Raw genomic sequence first — 23,143 nt, 5'->3', positions numbered from 1 at the left:
AATGAAGGAAAATTTTGCCTTCTGAAAGAATATGCAAAGAGTCTGGTTTGAGGGGTTTTTTTAACCTTTATTTCATTTCAAAGTGTCCAGTACAGATTCTCTCTTCAGGACTTGGTAAGCTGGATGAAGCCTCTATTTTGGCTTTTTGCTACAGGAATAAAGTCCCACAACACGAATATCTCTAACTCACAATGGATTATTTTTGTTCTCACCTTCATTCCCAAGGCATCTTCGAGATGATTACCAGTGAATAACTGGCTAAAACAATCTGTTACCTACTTTTCTTTTCATCAGGTGGTAGAAAAATCTGCACAGACTACATACAACAGTGCCAGCAGAAGAAAACACCTCTTGTTTCACTGAGACACTGCTAAATGTAGATTTTACCAAACTGCTGGTTCCTGAGTTCATAGGGCTCATTTCCACTGTTTCTCAGGGGCTCCTTCTCATCTCCCATGTCACTGTCCTTCATCTGTGCAAAATAGGCAGGAGGAGCTTTGCACTCGTAGTGCCTGTCCAGGGATTTCAGGTGGATGAGCATGTGCAGAGCATAGGCCAGGACCAGCAGCAGGATCAGGGACATCACCAAGCCCATCAGGATTGCTGGGGAGAAGAAGGATGCACAGTCCCTGGCGTAGGCAAAATGTCCTTCTTGGATGTTAAAACCTTGAATCTACAGAGAGGACAAGAGGGAACATGTTAAATAAAGTACAGGTGTTTCATTAATTTGTTTTTCATTACCTTGTGTTTCGTTAATTTGCTCCTGATGGCAGTGAGGATTTCTGACTTGAGACCTGCACAAATTTGTGTCTCCCACTGGTAGCTGGAGCTAATGCTCAGAGTTTATCCAGGTCAGTCTCCTCAAACTGCCAGCTCTTCTAATCCCCTCCACTCTGCTGCCCAAAGGATTTGCAGCTGTGTTTCAAACAGAACCTTCCACCAAGACTCACTCTTGGTGTCTCAGCAATATTTAGCTGCAGGCATGCTACCTTTCATATTAACTGTGCATCTCCAGCATCATTTGCTGAGAGTCCCCAGAGTTTTTGCTTCAGACTTTTTGCACAAAATCCGACATGACAAACCAGGAAATATTCTCAAATTATTTTCCTATGCCCTACGACAAGATTTTCTCACCAGTCCCACATGGGTGGCACGTGGCAGCAAAACTACAGAAACTACAGGGAGCTGCACCCAGCTATGGAAAACACCAACAGGTGAATAAAACCTGGCTTCAGTTCTAATATGGATTTTAGCACTCTGCTTCACTAAATCAGTCCATGGACATTTTTCACACAGTGACAAAAGGTTTTTCCATTCCTTTTTCAGCTCCTCGTGCCCCCTGACTCAGGTATATAAAGGCACTCTAGTCCTGCCATCTTAGGCTCCCTCATTGTCAATCGCAGAAGAATTGGCGCTTTCAGAAGATTATTAATCTCATCCTAAAATAAGGGCTTAAGATGGGTCAGGGGAATTATCCAGTGGCTTTAGAGGCAGGCTGGGGTGACTATAATCAGGGCACAAGGTTAAAATTCCTATAGGCACCAAAAGTGAAGTGAGATGAATCCCGTGCCTGGGCGTGTGGTGCTGTTATTGAAGCTGAGTGTGAGAGCTCAGCTCAAAACGATGTAATAACAAGAAATCAAATTCACTCACCACTAGAGGGAACACAAGCAGAAAGACTACAAAAAAACAGCCTTTAATTTCCTTGGACAGGAAAAGTCTTAGTTTCCTTTTTGTGCTCCATGTGATGCCTTGGGATTTTAGCTTTTATAATTTTCATGTATTTGCTATCCTGCAGTTCTTTAGTGTGTAACTCCAAACTCCACATTCAGGGTCAGCTGCTGCTGTCCCATTTTGGGCAGACACAACAATTCCTCTCCAGGCCTGGCAGAAAGGGCACCTCACTGCCTCAGGGCCCAGAAATGCAAACAAAAGTGAGTTGGATGGGCAAACTTGGGGTAAATGACTCCATTAGCTGAAGTTTGAATCGTTAGATTAGCCCAAATATGCAAATGGACCAAACATAAAAGTTTGAAAACCTGTGACCCATGGTCCATTTTTGGGTGTAGCCCCTGAGGGAGGGTTTGCCTGCCCAAAATGTACATGAAGTCCCTTCAATAAATATAGCAGCTTTTTATTCCTTTAATTCTGTCTGGTCTCTGGTTTTAGGTAGCCCCAAAAAGGCATAAAAGGTAAAAATATTTTGTGGGTCTGATACAGGCCTGTCAGGCCAGGCCCTGGAGCTGAGCCGGGCCTGTGTCCAGAGGCCGTGGGGACACAAATGGAGGCCACAGGATCCATTTGCGGGTGTAGCCCCTGAGGGAGGGTTCTGTCTGCCCAAAATGTACCTGAAGACCCTTCAATAAATATAACCACTTTTTATTTTCTTAATTTTGTCTGGCCTCTCTTTTTAGGTAGCCCAAAAAACATCACAAGGTGAGGCACAAGTGTGTAAACTACGCATGGAAGGTGATAGCCTTTCCCGAGAAGTCCAAAACCTCCCCTCAACCCATCCATGGCATCCACCTGTCTGAAATCCATGGCCGTTGAAGACTGCAATGCGAGACGTTTTAAATTACCAACTGTATGGCAGATCACCTTTGTCAAGTGGGCAGTTTGCCTTATCTCTCTCTTTGAGTGACCACATTCACATCTCCCTCGGAAGGGGACATTGCTGATAACCGACTATTGAATGTCCCTGCATGGCTGATAAGAACTATATTAACTATAACCCATTGTGAGATGCTCTGCCCAGAGGGAGGAGCCAAGCATTGCTACCCAGATATAATCCAGAGGGAGGGGCCAAGCATTGCTGCCCAGATATAATCCAGAGGGAGGAGCCAAGCATTGCTGCCCAGATATAATCCAGGGGGAGGAGCCAAGCATTGCTGCCCAGATATAATCCAGGGGGAGGGGCCAAGCATTGATGCCCAGATATAATCCAGAGGGAGGAGCCAAGCATTGCTACCCAGATATAATCCAGAGGGAGGAGCCAAGCATTGCTGCCCAGATATAATCCAGAGGGAGGAGCCAAGCATTGCTGCCCAGATATAATCCAGAGGTTTTTGAGACACCAGCACGGCTTTCTGCACAGGATTCCCCAGAGGAACAGCAGCTGTCTCTCCTCCCACTGGATCTTCAGAGGAAGAATACATCCTTCTCTACAGATCCCCCTGCTCCAGCAGAACCACCCCTGGCACTGCAGGAGGGCTGAGCCACATTTCCAATGGGACTGCCACCAACACCCTGAGCCACAGGGTGTCAGGTTGGGTTCTGACTCTGGCAGTGTTGTTCTAGTGCACTGCATTGTTCATTTTATCCTTTTATTTTTTTTTCTTCCCTATTAAAGAACAGTTATTTCCTTCTCCCATTTTTTTGCCTTAGAGCCCCTTAATTTAAAATTTATAGCAATTGGGAGGGGTGGGGAGGGTTTACATTCTCCATTTCAGGGGAGACTCCTGCCTTCCTTAGCAGACTCCTGCCTTTCCAAACGAAGACAATGGCATCACCTGGAAGTCGATGAAGGTGATCTCCCAGAGGTGTGAGAGGTCGTGCTCGGAGCCGGGCACCAGCAGAGCATCGTGTCTCTGCAGGCTGCTGACGCGCTGGCAGCGGAACGAGTGCGCGGCGGGCGCGCGGATCCCCAAGGCATTGAACGTCGCCTGCACCGAGTGGTTGTACAGCAGCTGCAGCCTCTGCAGGCTGAACCAGCTCTGCACCGACAGCTGGTAGTAGCTGGTCGTCAACAGGAGCCTGGGGAGGCCGTGTTGGAGCGGGGAGAAAGGAGAAAATCAGTCAGAGCGTTGCCGACACTAAATTCGCGCGGTGAGCAACTGCGTCAGAGTCATCGGCGTGATCAGTTTGTATCAGAATTATTGGAATTATGTGAGGTCTTGCTCCTTCCTTGGAGCCTGGAAAGGGAGAGGGTGGCAGAGCCCTGGAACAGCTGCCCAGGAAGGGCCTGGAGTGTCTGGAGACATCCCAGCCTCAGCTTCTCTGCCACCGTTCCAGGGGACCCTGCCTGGGCAGGGAATTGTACCAGATCATCTCCAGAGGTCCCTTCAGCCCCAAATGTCCCCAAATTACCCTGGGTTCCAGCCCCAAATACCCAAAATACCCTGGTTTCCAGCCCCAAATACCCCCAAATACCCTGGGTTCCAGCCCCAAATATCCTGGGATTCTGTGCTTTGAGGTTGTTCCCTGGAGCAGCTCAAGGAGTTTGGTTTCTCCCACAAAGCAAGAAGAACATGATGGGATTTTGGCTAAATACTTGGAAAAATATGAATGTGACACTGGGATTGTACCCCCCACCACCAAGTGTATGGAAAGTCAATTCTCTTGAAATGCAGTTCTATCACCTAGAAGCAAACATGAAGTGGTGTGATACCCAGACCATAGTGAACTATCAAAGTTCAGCTAAAATCTCAAACACAGGAAGATTCTGCACAAAAGAGATGACCCAAACTTTTCCACTAGTAGAAAACCTAATGTAGGAAAAAAAAAAGCCTAATAAAACAAGTCAGGTGACAGACATGCTGAATGCAGGTGTTTCAGTTATACAAGTTTCTCTCACATTATTTTTGCTTAAACACACTCTGTTTCATTCCCCACACAATTGCACAACAATGTATTTGTGTTATGTTATTATCTGGTAAGGATTTTATTATATAAACTTACCTGATAACAAGTCCCTTTAGATTGCCAATGTCACCAAACTTCAGGGAAAGCCTAGGTCAAAAAGCAAGTAACATCAGGCTAGGAAAAAGATTAAGAGACCTTCAGAGAAAAAAGCACCACAAAAGATTAAGCTCAGTTATACATGGAATTTTTTGCTCAGTCTACCCTTAAAGTCAGTGGGAAAAAAAACAAAAAAAAAAAAAAAAACAAAAAAAAAAAAAAAACCTGAAAGGATTAAATCTTCCTCTAACGAAATGTACTCATTCACCTGCTGATTGGAATGAGGCCCAGACCACCAAGAAAGAATAGAAGTCCATGTTTAAGTTCCAACAAAACTCAATCCCACTGCTTCCCACCCTAGCTGACCATTAGGCTCAGTGGATCTGCTCTCCTCCCCCAGCCACCACATCTCAGTCAAGCATCACCCCTGCCTGTCATTGGAAAGTGCAAACAGACACCTTGTCCCCATCCTTTTAAATAACAGAACATGAAAGGAAGCAGAGGTGAGAGCTCAGATTTCCTTCCTCACAAAATGCCCCGGCTGTGAGGCAGCTCTGCACCGCCTTGGGCACCTGAAGTTCAATAAGGTAAAGGCCCTCCCAGGTTAATTAATGCAATACATGATTAGGTTGAATAAATTCTTCTTGCTTAAAAGTAATATTTTGCCTCTTAAAACCTGCATGGAGATTCTCGTTGTTCAAGTAAGACAGAAAGAAAACATAGTGAAAGCGCACAGATTCTGGAAGGCCTCAAAAATTAAAGTTGAAGATTAATTGAGAGAACAAAAACAAAACAAAACAAACAAAAATCCAACAAAAATATTTAAAAATTAAAATTTTTTTTAAAAAAAAAGTAAAAAACAGCCCCACAATTTCCTAGGGGATCTAGACTTCTTGGGTTACACAGGTCCCCTAAAACAGGGCACTGAATCCAGACCATCCCTTGTTTTATTATAAATGTAAGTCAGAGATAGTTGAGGATTAGACACAGGTACATGTGCCATTCAACTAAAAATAAAACAAAAATGCAGCTTGGATTATTATATCTGATACCATTCCCTGTGTTCTGAAACCCTTAATTTTGCCTTAGTTTATTTTCTGTTAGAAAATAAAGTCTTTATTTCTGTTAAAATATTTACTAATCAGACTAAGATTATTTTCAAATTGTAGGCCAGAGGAGGGGGGGGAATGTTTGTTATCACTTTTTTTTTATCTTTAACATAAGTTCATTCCATTCTCTACCTCTCCCTGTCAAAAGAGTGCTGGATAAGTTCCTGTGCTGATGATGTGATATTCAAACTGCCTTGCTGAGCATTGTGATGCTGGGTTCTTTCTCAATTTCACTTTTAGCTTTCTGTTAACCTCACCAAAATGTCTGTGCACCTTGTGCTGTAAAATCACAAAGAGGTAAAACCTACTTTGTGATTGTACAGCACAAGGTGCACAGACATTTTTGGTAACCACAGACAAAGAGGTTACCAGAAAGTTAAAAGTGAAATTGAAAAAGAACTTTGTGCAGCACTGCTGGTGATGTCTTGGGATTTTAGCTTTTATAATTTTCATGTATTTGCGATCCTGCAGTTCTTTAGTGTGTAACTCCAAACTCCACATTCAGTGTCAGCTGCTGCTGTCCCATTTTGGGCAGACACAACAATTCCTCTCCAGGCCTGGCAACCTCACTGCCTCAGGGCCCAGAAATGCAAACAAAAGTGAGTTGGGTGGGCAAATTTGGGGTAAATTACTTCATTAGCTGAAGCTGGAATTGTTAGATTAACCTCCAATATGCAAATGGACCAAACTTATAAAAGTGTGAAAATCTCATGGTCCATTTTGGGTGTAGCCCCTGAGGGGCTGTGTCTGCCCAAAATGCACATGAAGTCCCTTCAATAAATATAACCACTTTTAATAGCCTTCATTCTGTCTGCCCCTATTTTTACATACTCCCAAAAACTCATCACTGGCACACACCCCTTGAAGGGATAATTAGTTATACACAGCACCTATGCCCCACATTCAGCACAGGATCCCCTCTCCAACCCCACGAGCAGCTGTGTAAAACAGCTGGAGGTGGATCAGACCAACAGCTCCAGCCCCATGGGCACTGAGAGCAGACCTGGCTGCCCCAGGAGGGGCTGCAGCACTGCAAAAACTGAATATTGAGGGCCCACAACAGGCTGGGCTTAAACCACACAATCCTTGCTGCCCACAGTGGCAGGATATCATCAGAAAAACCTGGGCCTCTTGATGCCCTGGAGTGGCTGCCTAGAACAGGAGCTGGACAAGATCAAGAGAATAAAGTGGGTATTTATTAAAGGTCTTCAATAGGTGCATCTTGGGCAGTCAAAAGCCTCCCAGAGGCTACACCCTGGATGGACAATGATCATGAATTTTTCATACAGTTATAAGTTTGGACCATTTGCATTTCAGGGGTTAATTCTTCAATTCCATCTTCAGGTAATGAAGTCATTTGCCCCCAGTTTGCTCTCCCGAAATTCACTTTTGTTTATACTTTCAGGGCCTGAGGCTTTAGGGTGTTGTCCTGGACTACCAAGCAAATTTTGTTCTATTTACCATCTGTATGGCAGCTGTCTTATGTTCAGTAGGCAGCCTTCCTTATCTCTTCCACATCTGGGGAGACACCTGCTGATAACCGACTATTGAATGTCCCTGCATGGCTGATAAGAACTACAGCATCCCATTGGGAGATGCTCCGCCCAGAGGGAGGAGCCAAGCATTGCTACCCAGATATAATCCAGGGGGAGGAGCCAAGCATTGCTGCCCAGATATAATCCAGAGGGAGGGGCCAAGCATTGCTGCCCAGATATAATCCAGAGGGAGGGGCCAAGCATTGCAACCCAGATATAATCCAGAGGGAGGGGCCAAGCATTGCAACCCAGATATAATCCAGGGGGAGGAGCCAAGCATTGCTGCCCAGATATAATCCAGAGGGAGGAGCCAAGCATTGCTACCCAGATATAATCCAGAGGTTTTTGAGACACCAGCACGGCTTTCTGCACGGGATTCTCCAGAGGAACAGCAGCTGTCTCTCCTCCCACTGGATCTTCAGAGGAAGAATACATCCTTCTCTCCAGATCCCCCTGCTCCAGCAGAACCACCCCTGGCACTGCAGGAGGGCTCAGCCACATTTCCAATGGGACTGCCACCAACACCCTGAGCCACAGGGTGTCAGGTTGGGTTCTGACTCTGGCAGTGTTGTTCTAGTGTACTGCATTGTTCATTTTATCTTTTTCTTTTCCTTCCCTATTAAAGTACTGTTATTCCTGCTCTCATATTTTTGCCTGAGAGCCCCTTAATTTAAAATTTATAGAAATTCGAGGTGAGGGGGTTTACATTTTCCATTTCAGGGGAGGCTCCTGCCTTCCTTAACAGACACCTGTCTGTTCACACCAAGACAGGTGTCCTTGAGTGTTCCAGACAACTTTTATGGAAAATCCTTTCCTTAGGATTTTTCCTCAGAGGCCTCAACAACGAAATGTAAGCAATTATTAGCTGCTGTGGAATGCAACAGGTGCATCTGTGATTGGCCCATGTTGGATGTTTATAATTAATGGCCAATCACAGTCAGCTGGCTCGGACAGAGAGTCCAAGCCACAAACCTTTATTATCATTCTTTGCTATTCTATTCTTAGCCAGCCTTCTGATGAAATCCTTTCTTCTATTCTTTTAGTATAGTTTTAATGTAATATATATCATAAAATAATAAATCAAGCCTTTTGAAACATGGTGTCAGATCCTCCTCTCTTCTCTCATCCTGGGATGCCTGTGAACACAGTCACACTTCAGTTTCAAAGGGATTGTGTTGTCTGACCAAAACGTGAAGACAGCAACTAACACTCTATATGGAGCTTAGAGTTATACCCTAAAGCAGCACAGGATTTGAAAAATATAACAACTAAAACTTAAGGCTCCACTCCCATATTCACTGCCCAGAGTAGCTGCCTGCCCCCAGCTCCCCCAGCAGAGCAGAATTCCCCTTACATGGCGCTGTCCTCGCTGCAGTTTGAGTCCCCAACATCCACGGTGGCGTGGGCTCCAAAGGTCCTGTCTGTCAGATCCAGCTGGGTGTGGTTCTCCATCCTGATCAGGATCCTCCTGGCCCAGAACAGGATGCAGGGGGTGCCGTTGATGGTGACGTTCAGGGGCCTGTGGGGGAGCCCAGGGTGGCTCCAGGGTGCTCCTTGCTGTGGGAATCCACAAAATCAGAGGGTTTTGGGAAAGCTGCAAAAGGCCCCAGAGACAGCAGAACTGTGATGGGAGCCAAGCAGCAGCCATGAGATTGGGCAGCAGAAAAATTATTTAAACTGTAGAAAAGCAAGGGCAAATAGAGCAATGGTCTGTGCATTAATGCTTGTCTAGAATAACTCCCTAAGCTGCAGAAAAGTTCATCTAGCAAGATATTAGGAAGGTTGAAGCTTAATAATGGAGCTGTGTGCGTTGTGTTTGAAGGCTCACAAGCAGGTATTGCATTTGAAATAAGCCAGCACTGTTTAACCAAAGGTACCTGTGCTCGTAGTGGTTGGACAGAACTACTGTCAATATAGAATATACACTGTACAGATATAAATACTGTCAGTGTGCTTTTGCTTTGTGTGATTGGTCACAAAACTCATAAAGTGAGTTGTGACATTGAGTTCTGTGTCTGCTGCCTGGGATGTGAGCTGCTGGCACCTTCCATTGCCGTAGCCATGGGCTGAGAGTGATGCTGGAAAATCAAACAGCTCAAGGCAGTTCCCAACAGCCCTGTCCCGTTTGTGGTCTGTGATTGGCTTTTGGCAAATATTAAAATGAATATTGTATGTGTTATTTTGGTATTAATTCTCTTAAGTAGTGTGTTAAATATAGTTTGGGGTTATAACAAAATGTTAAAATAGAAATTATGCTATGTAGGATACTTTTTTAAAGAAAGAACTCGCAGTGAGATAGCAGCCAGAGGACACCTGAATCTTTCAGAGAAACAGAATTTATTGCTCCATTATCAAAAGAAATTACTTTCTTCCTGCCTCACTCAACCCTGAAGATGCTGTCAGGATTCAGAGGAAGAAGCTGACACTGCCCAGATAGAATCCTGTGTTTGAATGGGATTTATGCATCATGGATGAGGTGTATGAATATGCAACAGGCTGTTGCTTTTAAGGGTTAATCCTTTGTTCACGTGGGTCCTTTTTCAGGCTTATTTTGCCCAGAAAAGGTACCCAGACCATCCGTAACTCTTTGTTTTTATTATCTCGTATTGTCCTAATAGTCCAAAACATTATTACTCTAATTTTATTACTGTATTTAGAACCATTTTATTACTATTAAATGTTTAAACTTTTAAATAAAAGTGATTGGCATTTTTCACAATGAGTCACCAGAAATCGGAGCCAGCCCTGAGGAAGCAGAGGCACTGGCTGTTTCCCCTTCCCACCATGGGGATGGCACCTCACAGAGCACCCAGCCCCAGCCCAGAAGGTGCAGATTCTCTACAGCACCTCTAAGAATTGCTTCAGCCCACTGGAAAGGACCCAGGCCGTGCCAAGGACACAGCCCACCATGCTGGAAGCACTCTGAGCAGCTGCCCAGGTGAGAGAAATATCTGAATTTAACCTACCTGCAGGCAGCTTGGCTCACCGTGGCTTGAAAACAGGGAAACACCTGCTGCAAATGGGATGGATCAGGCAGGGATCTCTGCCTTTACAAAATCAGGACTGAAACCCAGGGACTGCAGCTTCCGTGTCCTCTGCACACACCATAAAACTGCCAACCCTTGGGAGCCTAATTTCATAGCCAAATTTCAATTTTCAAAAAGACAATTTGGCTGTGAGGCAAGACAATTTGACTCAGGGTTGAGAAAGAACTGCAAAAAATAAAAGCCATTCTCAAATTTCACCCCCAGATTTCCAGTGACCACCTCTGTCCTATCCAAATAAGATAACACACACAATGTGCATTTTTACCATTTCGTATGACTGCAAGTTCACATTAAAACAGAAAAGGTTTCCTGAGTCCCAGTCATAAACAGCATCTCACCAGGCTCCAGAAGGGACACAGTTAAGCCCCAAAGTTTTGTCTTGGCTTAAAGGGAGATGTTTTTGCGTGTGTGCTGTTTAGATCAGCAAATCATAACTCTCAGCTCAGACCCTGAAAGATCCCTTTTGATACTGGACCTTACATATGGCACAAGGATGTTTCAGGATTAAAATTAACAAGCACTGACAGCAACAAGCTGAAAGCAAAGCATGATGATGGCCAGGAAATGTGCTGAGTGGCTATGAGTGTGTTTATATAAATAGCAGGGCTGTCTCCTCAGAAGCCCACATGAGAGAGATTTATTCAACATGTCCCCAACATTGGAATGCATCACTTTTGGTAAGGAACCCTTTTATGCTCAGTTTTTGACAAGACCTACAGCCTGGTCTCAGGTAAAAACTCCCACTAAAAATCTCAAGTTTTGCTCCAGCTGTTCCTTCAGCACTGGCTGAAATGAGAACAAGAAATCCCATTGCACAGAAGGTGGATTTAAGGAATTTGTCCCAAAACATGGCCAGCCAGCACCAGCAACAGCACCCGAGGTGTCACTGCAGAAAAGCAGAGAGTATTTGTGGAAGTGGTGAGACAGAACTGTACCACAATGTTTTACACGGTTCTGTTGGGTGTTTCTTGTGAACACAGTAAATCCCATTTAATTCAGAATTATAGTTAAATTGGAAGACCTAAATGTGCTGTGAAAAGACTTCACAGATCCAGCCCTCCAGGCATTACCTGTGCAATTGCCTCTTGATTGAGATTAAACTTTGGCTTCACACGACCATTGTAATGCTGACCTGCAGAAGGAGGAGTGTTATTTCATTATTAGCATTTTATAAACACATTTATAAAAACACACATCTATAAAAACACACATTTATAAAAAACACACATCTACAAAATTTTCCACGTTCCTATGCAAACAATAATTATCCCTGCACAAAATGTGTATGTCAGAATTACTGCTTTTGCCATGGAAAATACTTGACTGGCAGCAAAGACTGCCTTCACTACATGTATTTTCTAATTTACCTTTCTTGTTCACCAAAGTTCCTCTTGTTTTCACTGGACACCTTGCCACCCTCACCGGGAGGAACTCCAGTGCCCCAAAATTACAGGATTCAGTCTAAATCTGTCTTTATTCATCTCAAAAGCATTAAAAGCTGCTTTTTTTCCTCTGTGCAGCAAATTCATCAAAAGGTGATGAACAGCCTGGCAAAAGTGTGATAATTGTGCTGGGAACTTTCTCCCTGCACTGCCAGGGACAGGGAGCTGTGACAAATTCCCTGACATCCCAACTCCTCCTTGCCAGGAGGGTGAAGTTTCACAAGCACAGGTCATTTCATGGGCACTCTCACAGCCCCATCCTTCAAGCACTTAACTCTGTTTTCATTTGGTTAAAAAAAAATGGTGAAAGATTTTTCCTTCCACGTTCTCGCTGCATCTCAGAGTTGGACAGTGAATTGTTATTTTAACAGGCAAATCCTTTAAAGGGTATTTTTAAAGAGGGTTATGCTTCAACAAAACACGTGACAGAAGAGTCTCCGACATCTAGGGATAAAATCTACCATAACAGAACCAGAATTTTGTGGGGATTCAGCCCCACAAAAGCCTTACCAGCTCTCTGGAGAGAATCTTGATCTGAAAACTCATGTGAACTAGGAGAGAGCAGAAAAACATTTATGATGCAGCATCTGAATCCAAAGTCTGCAGCGAGTTTATGGGGAAATCTGTGGCTGCTTCACTCCACAGAACATTCCAAAGGCAGCTTGGGTCCTTGGCTGGTGGAGGCCACAGGAACAGGGCAAAATGTCCCAAAGCTGCTGCAGCCTGGCTAAAAATGTCCCATTTTCAGGAGTCATTCAGCTGGACCAGCCCTGACAGGCACTCCCATGTCCTCACCACACTGTCCCCCTATGGAGGGGCTGGACAAAGCCGAGTTAATAGCAGAAATAACAACTGATGATTTTTGAGTGTATCCATAGCAAGGAAGAAGACAAGGCCGTCAGCATGGAAACAGATTAGAAAAGATACATGACAATTTTTGTAAGCTGACTGCGTGCATAAGTACATGTGTATATGTTATTAAATTTCTGTATTTATTTTTGCATTATTTTGTATTACCTTATTAAATTTCTGTAATTTTTGCCAATTATACTGACGTTAATTGCTTTGCACCATTGAATATAAGCAGTTATTGTGATGTAGTTAATGACTTAAGATCACGCTTTGTTAAGAGTATATAAGCTGGAGAACACGCAGAATAAAAAAACTTTTTTCTTCTTGGACCCTGATCATGTGTGTGTATCACATCCAACCTAATGGTGACATCTCATCCCATGGGATGTCAGTTTTGGGGTGTGTTGGGAAGGATGGAAGTTTGACAAGAAAGTCTCACAGATATGTGTGCCTGGCAGAAAGATTTTTAAATGTAGAGTCTGATGAAGAATAGAGATGGAAGCCAGTTTTGATATGGAATAAAAGAATTGCTGAGCCAGTCTCACTGGATAACCAAGGAGGCAAAGGGTGTGTTAGTTAGAAGGGGGTTTATGGCTTAGAGCAAAGGATAAACCCACCCCAAACAAGAAGATGTTTTCACCAAGCAGAAAGAGAGCACAGGCAAACAAGGCAGCAAATGTGGCAAGTGGAAAAAAGGTCCCAGAATTTCCCACTGCAAGAGAACTGAAAAACAACTTCCAGCTTAAACTGTAATGTACTGACTTTGGTGATTGGAGAACAGCAACAAGAATATGGTAATTACAGGAGTTATGATGGGCTACAGATAATAGTTAAGGTATGGATTGATTCTGCTGTGTTAAGATGCTCAGCAAAGTATATAATGCATTGTAACCAAAAGAAAAGTATAGAATGCACTGTAACCAAAAGAAAAGTCTATAATGCACTGTAACCAAACCAAAAGGGTGTCCAGGCTGCCTGCAGCTGGAGCTGACAGCTGTGGGCACAGCTCTGTCACCCACAGCCCTGGGCTGCTGTGACACCTTGGATGCAATAAACTGCATTTTGTATACAATAAACTGCATTTTGGAGAGCCCCTGCAGTCCCACATCCCCCATTCAGGCTCTCACAGTTCCAGGCAATAACAAATCCCACAGGAGTCACTGCAAGGCTGGACTCAGGTGAGGCACATCTCAAGTGACAACCACCAGGCTCGTGCATTTTACAGCATTTGATTTTCTTCTGAGGCCTAAGTCCTCAGCTGGTGTCAGCAGAATCAATATGGGAATCCACAAAATCAGAGGGCTTTGGGAAAGCTGCAAAAGGCCCCAGAGACAGCAGAACTGTGATGGGAGCCAAGCAGCAGCCATGAGATTGGGCAGCAGAAAAATTATTTAAACTGTAGAAAAGCAAGGGAAAATAGAGCAATGGTCTGTGCATTAATGCTTGTCTAGAATAACTCCCTAAGCTGCAGAAAAGTTTATCTAGCAAGATATTAGGAAGGTTGAAGCTTAATAATGGAGCTGTGTGCATTGTGTTTGAAGGCTCACAAGCAGGTATTGCATTTGAAATAAGCCAGCACTGTTTAACCAAAGGTACCTGTGCTCGTAGTGGTTGGACAGAACTACTGTCAATATAGAATATACACTGTACAGATATAAATACTGTCAGTGTGCTTTTGCTTTGTGTGGTTGGTCACAAAACTCATAAAGTGAGTTGTGACATTGAGTTCTGTGTCTGCTGCCTGGGATGTGAGCTGCTGGCACCTTCCATTGCCGTAGCCATGGGCTGAGAGTGATGCTGGAAAATCAAACAGCTCAAGGCAGTTCCCAACAGTCCTGTCCCGTTTGTGGTTTGTGCAGAGACCCCAGCCAATGATAAATCAGCTTTTCCCAGCCAGAGACTCAAGCCCAGTGGATTCACAAACCCCAGCAAACACCCAAAGTTCAGAGCCCAAGACACCAGGGACTGCCTCAGGGCCAGAGTCCTCTCCATGAGTCCCTGAACACTTTCAGCATTCCAGCATCCTCCCTGGGACTCCATCCCCCTTCAGGGGATGGATTTGCTCCTGTGATGCCTCTGTCCCCTTCCCCAAGGCTTCCATCAGCAGAATTCCCACTTTCCCAGCTGTGACCGTGTTCACAGGGTCTGAGGATGCGGGAAGAGATGAGGATCTGACTCCATGTTGCAGAAGGCTGATTTATTATTTTATGATAGATATTACATTACAACTATACTAAAAGAACAGAAGAAAGGATTTCATCAGAAGGCTGGCTAAGAATAGAATAGGAAAGAAAGATCACAAAGGTTTGTGTCTCAGCTCTCTGTCTGAGCCAGCTCACTGTGATTGGCCATTAATTAGAAACAACCACATGAGACCAATCACAGATGCACCTGTTGCATTCCACAGCAGCAGATAATCAATGTTTACATTTTGTTCCTGAGGCCTCTCAGCTTCTCAGCAGGAAAAATCCCAAGGAAAGGATTTTCCATTAAAGATGTCTGTGACATCCAGGTGAGCACGAGCCCACAGATCCTGCACACACTGCCCTTGGTGTCCTGCCTCACCTTCCAAATGGAAACACACTTCCATCTTCCTCCCTCACCCCCTTTATTACCATTTTTCCAAACCACCACAGCAGGAAAAAAAAAAAAAAGTGGAAACATTTACACCGAAATATTAGGAATTAGAGCAGTTTTCAGTGTTTATGTGCAAACTTCACCACGGGTGAATTGTTGGGATGGCAAAGTCAGTCAGAGCTTGGGTCTCCAGGGTGAGCCATATATATATACATGTTTTTATATATATATACACATATACGGTAACTATATATATATATATATATATATATATATATATATATAGTTATGCTTAGCTATACTTGTAGCTCCTCTCCATAATTAAATTAAACACTATTTGGATTTACTCCAGCTTGGAAATCACCACCTGGACTACAACATTGGTGTTGGAAGAAGAATGTTGTAAAACTCTGCAATTCCTTCCATTCCCTGACAGGTTTCCATGCTGTTTATGGAGGAGGAAAGGTTAATTCTGTTTTTTGTGACTGTCCATTAAGAAAAAGGAATCCTGGCTCCTCCACAGCCGCTGTGGGAGAGATGTCACATCTCTGCTTTCAGCATGAAGGCACTCCAACAGAGATGAATGTGCACAGCTGGTGAAATATTCATGTTTGCATGGGGAATGCAGAGCAGAGAGTGACCCAGGAGCCACCACAGACCTGTGAACATGCTCAGCCCTGAGAGGAATGCTGGATTTGTCTTCACAGACAAGCTGTGGGTCTGCTGGTGGATAAAACCAGCACTGAGAGAGAAGAGAAACCATGGGGAGAATCCCACTGATGGATGAATGGAAAAAGAGATTTGCCTTTACAAATAAACTTTAGGTTGGCTGAGAAATTAAATTGGACATTGAAAGATGAAAGAAACAGTGGGGAAGGAAAACCCCTGAATTACATAAGAATTAAAAATGAAAAGGGAGGGTTGTGCATGAGAGGGAAATCTTTGGGATCAGGTGTTCTGGGAAGTCTGAACCTCTCAAGTGCCTCAGAAATGGGGAAAGAGAGAAGGGAAATGTGGCTGGGAAATTGGGATACAAAGGAGGCTGAGTCCTCCAAAAATGTGAGAGACCCCAGGGGATGCCCCATGGCCTCTGCCTTTATTGGAATAAAGTCAAAGGACTCCTGTGTCTCCTTTTTGGACATAAACCTCTGCTGTTTGTGGGTTAATTTTCCTGACAGCCCCACGCCAGGCACAGTGAGGGAGGTGCCTCCTGCTAATTACTCTGTTAATTAGCAGTCCTGCAGGAAGCAAGCAGGGCCGTCAGGAAGGGAAATCCATCACTCCCCATGGCACAGCCAGGCTGGCACACAGGGACAATCCCTTCCTGGTTTTGGGGATGCCAAAACAGCAGCTTTTCCACCCAAAAAGGCCATCCCCCAAAAAGGGGAATCCGCAGGCAGCAGAGCCCTGCGGCCCTCAGCTGGACGGTGTCCCCGTGGAAATAAAAGCATTGAAAGTGAGAAACGAGAAAATAGCTACACACTAAAAAAATATCAATTCCCTTTTGATTATAAAAACGGTAATTACGTGTGTAAGAGAAAATAAACTAGCCAGCACTAGAGCATTCTCCACAGCAAATAATTTCCAGCACTTTGGGTTATAGACCCTTTCATCAGCCTCTCTTGCTATGAAATTTCAGATTCACTTGATCACAAGTGGAGCATGTTTTGATGAGCCACATTTTCCCTTGCCCACTGGTAAACAGCTCTCCCAGGTGCTCCCAGGTGTACCCTGCAAGGTACGTGTGCTGTACCTTGAATTTACCACACCCAGCATGTTAGGAGCCCACATGAAATCGGATTAGCCCTAATACAAAGCACTGGAATGACTAGTCACTATGTAAAACCCAATTAAATGGGATTATAAGTACAAAGAAGTGCAAATTTCCTCTTATCAGATGACATTATCCATCTACATAAGATAACTAAGTCCGGATTGTTTGTCTGCAAAACTGCAGGTCTTGAGGACTAAACAGCATTTCCTCCACTCAAATAACCACATGGATAATCCTGGCACTCAGTTCTGATAAACTACACCTAACGGGAAAATGCACTCTGCATCTACAGAAATGTGCTGTGTTGCAAATTACAGAAATTTCAAATTTTCCGTGTTTCCATTACTTCAGGGCCATCTCCCTAAGACTGGCAATCTCCAGCTGCAGAATTCCTCACTGGCTGCTGAACTGGTTACAGCTAATTAATAAAAATCACATGTGACCTCTCAAACGCACTGAAAATTAAATTATGAAAGGTGAGGAGCACCTGGGGGCAATGCACTGTTTGTGGTCCTAAGGACACTCAACATAAGGAATTGCAGTGAAGTTATTAATGCCATAAATGTGTAAGTTTGGAGAGACCAGATTCAAGGAAAGAGCTGTCTCCTTCTAAGAAACATCCTGACCAAAAACATCACTGGCTTTTAAATGCCTCTCTGTAAGTTCCATCAATAAGAAATATCTACAAACACCACAACTCCTCTGGTTTTTTTTTAATGATTTGACACATTTGGCACAGGGAGGCAGATTTCCATAAATGTTTCATAAAGCACTGATTACTGGGGCTGATTTGCAATTTAATGGGTGTCCAACAAGGTCTGGATCAGAGCAAGATGGTTAGATAGATAGATGATAGATAGATAGATAGATAGATAGATAGATAGATAGATAGATAGATGGAAGCTTGATAGATCACATCAAGCCTCCATTTTTAACACAACAAGAGAAACTGAGCTTAGAAAACTTCCAGCAAATTTACACTGTGCAGACACAATCCCACTCCCAATGAGGCAAAATTCCCATTTGATTCACTGGCATCAGGATCATGACTTCATCTGTTAATATTTATTGCAATACAGTTCAGGAAATGCTCCACTGCTCGTTATCTGTTGGATTTTGGTCTGATTCAAAGACAAAGAAGTGAAATTATTTAAGAAGAGCAGCAAGAAATAGGAGAGCTGGCAGAGCAGAGCAGCAAGCAGGCTATTTAATGAAAACATATTGTAGCATTTATCGGTAACTGGCTACCAGATCTCCTAATACAAGCTTAGGCAAATCACCACATGTCCTTCCTGCCTCAAATTTTGCACAGATTTCACTGGCAGCTGCGACCCTCACCAGCATGTTAGCTCTGTGTTTTTGTCTCTTTTATTTGGTGGCTTTGGGCATCATTCAGCTCACACAGCTCGGGCTGCTCTCACTTTCTCAGTGCTTGGCTCCACAAAGTCCCCTCTTCCCCGTGCTATGATCTCGGCTCACTGTTTGTGTTTCGTCAGAGAGTGAAACAGCACCACTAATAATAAACCCAAACCTCCAGTAATTTCTTAAGTTTAATACTCACTTGCAATATTGCATTCACACTTCAGATATTCCACGCAAGCAGAATATTTCCGTGCCTGTGCTTCTTGGAGTAGTTTTCACACCCTTGCTGTCATGCTATTTATAACTCCCTTTTCCCAGGGAATATCAGTGCGGGAGTCAATAAAACATAAATTAAACTTAGGGCGGATGCACAGAAAACGCCCGATTTTAAACAACGTTCACAAAATCGTTGCAAAGTTACATCTCCAACACATCGCCTGCTTAAAAAGAATTGATATTTTAATAAAATATATATTATTAATTTATATATATGTAATTATAATATATGTTTATAATATATATGTTTATGATATATATTTATTTATAATAAAATGTATTTTTAAATTAGAAATAATAACACTCTGCAATAGCCCGGGGTGTTTTCAAACCTGGAGGGGAAAGCAGAGCCACGTCCTGGCGTTGTCAACGAAGGGCAGAATTGTTCAAACCCTGCGCCCCGGGTACCGACCTGTTCGCGGCGGGGTTTCGCTCCTCGGAGCGGCCGAGCGCGGTGCTGGCCAGGACCAGCAGGAGCTGCAGGAGCCGCAGGGCAGCGATCCGGTCCATGGGGCGGCCGGGAGCCGCTGCCCGCCCGGCACAGCAGCGCCGGCTCCGGGGGCGGGACAGCGCGGGGGCGGCGGCTGCGGGCGGGGCCGCTGCTGCATCTCCATCCCCGCGGCATCCCGGCTCCATCCCGGCTCCATCCCGGCTCCATCCCGGCTCCATCCCGCCTCCATCCCCGGCTCCATCCCCGGCTCCATCCCCGCGGCATCCCGGCTCCATCCCCGGCTCCATCCCGGCTCCATCCCGGCTCTATCCCGGCTCCATCCCGCCTCCATCCCCGGCTCCATCCCCGGCTCCATCCCCGTCTCCATCCCCGGCTCCATCCCCGCGGCATCCCGGCTCCATCCCGCCTCCATCCCGGCTCCATCTCCGGCTCCATCCCCGCGGCATCCCGGCTCCATCCCCGGCTCCATCCCGGCTCCATCCCCGGCTCCATCCCCGGCTCCATCCCGGCTCCATCCCGGCTCCATCCCGGCTCCATCCCCGGCTCCATCCCCGGCTCCATCCCGGCTCCATCCCGGCTCCAACCCCGGCTCCATCCCGGCTCCATCGCCGCGGCATCCCGGCTCCATCCCGGCTCCATCCCCGGCTCCATCCCCGGCTCCATCCCGGCTCCATCCCGGCTCCATCCCCGCGGCATCCCGGCTCCATCCCCTCTCCATCCCGGCTCCATCCCCGGCTCCATCCCGGCTCCACCCAGCTTCCATCCCCGGCTCCATCCCCGCGGCATCCCGGCTCCATCCCGGCTCCATCCCGGCTCCATCCCCGGCTCCATCCCGGCTCCATCCCGGCTCCATCCCGGCTCCATCCCCGCGGCATCCCGGCTCCATCCCGCCTCCATCCCCGGCTCCATCCCCGCCTCCATCCCCGCCTCCATCCCCGCCTCCATCCCGGCTCCATCCCCGGCTCCATCCCGGCTCCATCCCCGCGGCATCCCGGCTCCATCCCGCCTCCATCCCGGCTCCATCCCGGTGACATCCCCGTGACATCCCGGCTCCATCCCGGCTCCATCCCGGCTCCATCCCCGGCTCCATCCCGCCTCCATCCCCTCTCCATCCCGGCTCCATCCCGGCTCCATCACGGCTCCAATCCCGTCTCCATCCCGCCTCCATCCCGCCTCCATCGCCGGCTCCATCGCCGGCTCCATCCCCGGCTCCATCCCGGCCCCATCTCGGCTCCAATCCCGGCTCCATCCCGGCTCCATCCCCGGCTCCATCCCGGCTCCAATCCCGGCTCCATCCCGGCTCCATCCCGGCTCCAATCCCGGCTCCATCCCGGCTCCATCCCCGGCTCCATCACGGCTCCAATCCCGGCTCCATCCCCGGCCCCATCCCGGCTCCATCCCCGGCTCCATTCCCGGCTCCAATCCCGGCTCCATTCCAGCTCCAATCCCTGCCCCATCCCAGCTCCAATCCCGGCTCCATCCCCGGCTCCATACCTCACTCCGTCCCCGCTTCCATCCCGGGCTCCATCTCCTGCCTCACCCTTGCTCCATCCCGGCACCATCCCCTCTCAATTCCCACTCCATCGCCCTGCTCCATTCCCAAAAACATCCCCGCTCCATCCCAGCTCCGTCACGGCTCCATCCCCGGCACCATTCCCACTCCATCTTCATTCCATCTCCACACCATACCCAATCCATGCCCACTCCATCCCTGGCTCCATCCCTGCTCCCATCCCTGCTCCATCCCTGCTCCATCCCCAGTTCCATCCTCGGCCGCATCCTAGCTCCATCCCTACCTCATCCCCGGCTCCATCCTTGCTCCATCCACCTCTCCACCCCTGGCTCAATCCCCACTCCATCACCGCTCCATCCCTGCTCAATCCCTGCTCCATCCTCGGTTCCATTCTTGGCCTCATCTCTGCTCCACTCCCGCTCCATTCCTGGCTCCATGCCCATTCCATCCCTGGCTCCATACCCCTCTCCATCCCCACTCCATCCCCTCTCCTTCCTTTACCCATCCCCGTTTTATCCCCGCTCCATCCCCGCTCCCGCTGTGCTGACATTGCCCCCTGTGTGCCCCTGCACCTCCCAGGTATCTCCTGAAGCAATCATCACTCAGTCTGGGGAAATTGCCCCCGGGTGAGAGAGAGAGCTGCTTGCTCAGGGGGAAGAGGGAACAGGATCAGACGGGCTCCAAAATCACACTGAGAGTCACTTCCCATCTGCAATTAACCCTAACCTTAAAGGGAGGCGAGGGTGATGTTTACGAGCAACTCTGGAATTTCTCCTGTTCACAGAAAGAATTGCCTGTATTCTTAAGTCTTATAATATCTTATGTCACCTAAAGATAATAGGGATGAGATAGATGTTAATGTTAAGTTATAGATGTTATGTTAAATATCTCCACCTAACTGATGTGAAAGCAAGGCACTGCAAGCTGTGGAGCCCAAATATTTGGAAGCAGTTTCCTTTCTTCAGCACTAATTAATTTCATGCATGTCCAGCTCCCTGGACCAATTGTTTTGGTGCTTTGAATTCTAAAATTACTGAGTGGTTTGGCTTGGGAAGGATCTTAAAAATCACCCAGTGCCATGGCAGGGACCCCTCCCACTGTCCCAGTGTCCAGCCTGGCCTCGGGCAGTGCCGGGGATGCAGGGGCAGCCCCAGCTGCTCTGGGCACCCTGTGCCGGGGCCTGCCCACCCTGCCAGGGCACAATTCCTCATTGCCAAGATCCCAGCCAGCCCTGCCCTCGGGCAGTGGGAAGCTCTAGGCCAGGCCACAGCTGTGAAGTGCCCACCGAATTGCAGTTTGGTGTTTCAGATCAATGTCGGGGTCTCTGGCTGCTCACAGTGACCCTGAGATGTGTTAGAAAGTCTCTTTTTCCCAGCCCAGTCCTCAAAGAAGGAGTCAGAGCTCTTCATTTCTCAGTCTCAAGGTTGTTTGTTGTTCCTTGTCCATAAAATTCTTTCTCCTGCCCTGCCCAGGTCCATCCAGCAGGACAGTCAGAGGCACTCTGCCTGCCCCAGGGCAGTGTTATCTTTTTATACTAAAAACCACATGTACAATATTTACAGTTACTGCCCAATACCCATCACCTGTGTTAGACAGTGAGCTTCTACTCTAAACCAATCCCAAAGTGCCAACATCACCCAGAAGATGGAGGCCAAGAAGAAGAAGGAGAAAGGCTGGACATGCCCAGATCCCTCCATCTTGCCCCCTGAACCCCATTCTAAAAACCCCAAAAATCTGCTTTTCCACCCTGTGATAAATTCACTGTCATTCTTCTTAAACTTTCGTGGCTTGCAGATCTTCATCTGAGGTTGGTAATTTGCTCCATGGGTCATAATCAAACCCAGAGAGGCATTTTGGGCTCTGTGAGTGCCAGGGTCTCTGGCAGGGTCTGGGCTGCTCGGGACAGACAGAGGGATGTCCTGGCTCCTGACAGATCAAAACACCAAAGCCCCCACACATCCCTGTGACTGCAGGGGGTTGGCTCTGTCTGGGTCATCCTCCAGAGATTTGTGGGTCACACACACTGGTACCCCTAAGAATGGCTTGGGCTGGAAGGGACCTTAGAGGTCATCTAGTTCCCAAATCCGTAAGAGCTGAATGAGGGGTGTGGGACTGCAGGGACTCTCCAAAATGCAGTTTATTGCATCCAAGGTGTCACAGCAGCCCAGGGCTGTGGGTGACAGAGCTGTGCCCACAGCTGTCAGCTCCAGCTGCAGGCAGCCTGGACACCCTTTGGGTTTGGTTACAGTGCATTATAGACTTTTCTTGTGGTTACAGTGCATTCTATACTTTTGGTTACAAATGCATTATGTACTTTTCTTTTGGTTACAATGCATTATGTACTTTTCTTTGCTGAGCATCTTAGTACAGTAGAACCAATCTATACCTTAACTATTATCTGTAGCCCATCATAACTCCTGTAATTACCATATTCTTGTTGCTGTTCTCCAATCACCAAAGTCAGTACATTACAGTTTAAGCTGGAAGTTGTTTTTCAGTTCTCTTGCAGTGGGAAATTCTGAGACCTT

The 23,143-nt window shown here is 46.5% G+C and overlaps 1 protein-coding gene across 1 annotated transcript; it reads right to left on the bottom strand.

Annotated features, from left to right (window-relative positions):
• Positions 1 to 370: 370 nt before the first annotated feature.
• LOC132086378 (V-type proton ATPase subunit S1-like protein) lies at positions 371 to 19,161 on the bottom strand. Its single transcript, XM_059491987.1, has 7 exons — positions 19,064 to 19,161; positions 12,321 to 12,361; positions 11,439 to 11,500; positions 8,676 to 8,878; positions 4,678 to 4,728; positions 3,510 to 3,753; positions 371 to 673 (listed from the first exon to the last, which is right to left on the bottom strand). Exons 1-7 carry the CDS (start codon positions 19,159 to 19,161, stop codon positions 371 to 373), a joined length of 1,002 nt encoding a protein of 333 aa, XP_059347970.1.
• Positions 19,162 to 23,143: the final 3,982 nt, after the last annotated feature.

This window comes from Ammospiza nelsoni, chromosome Z (assembly GCF_027579445.1).
Source record: "Ammospiza nelsoni isolate bAmmNel1 chromosome Z, bAmmNel1.pri, whole genome shotgun sequence".
In the NCBI taxonomy this organism is placed as follows: domain Eukaryota; kingdom Metazoa; phylum Chordata; class Aves; order Passeriformes; family Passerellidae; genus Ammospiza; species Ammospiza nelsoni.
This window is presented reverse-complemented; position numbering and strand designations above follow the sequence as displayed.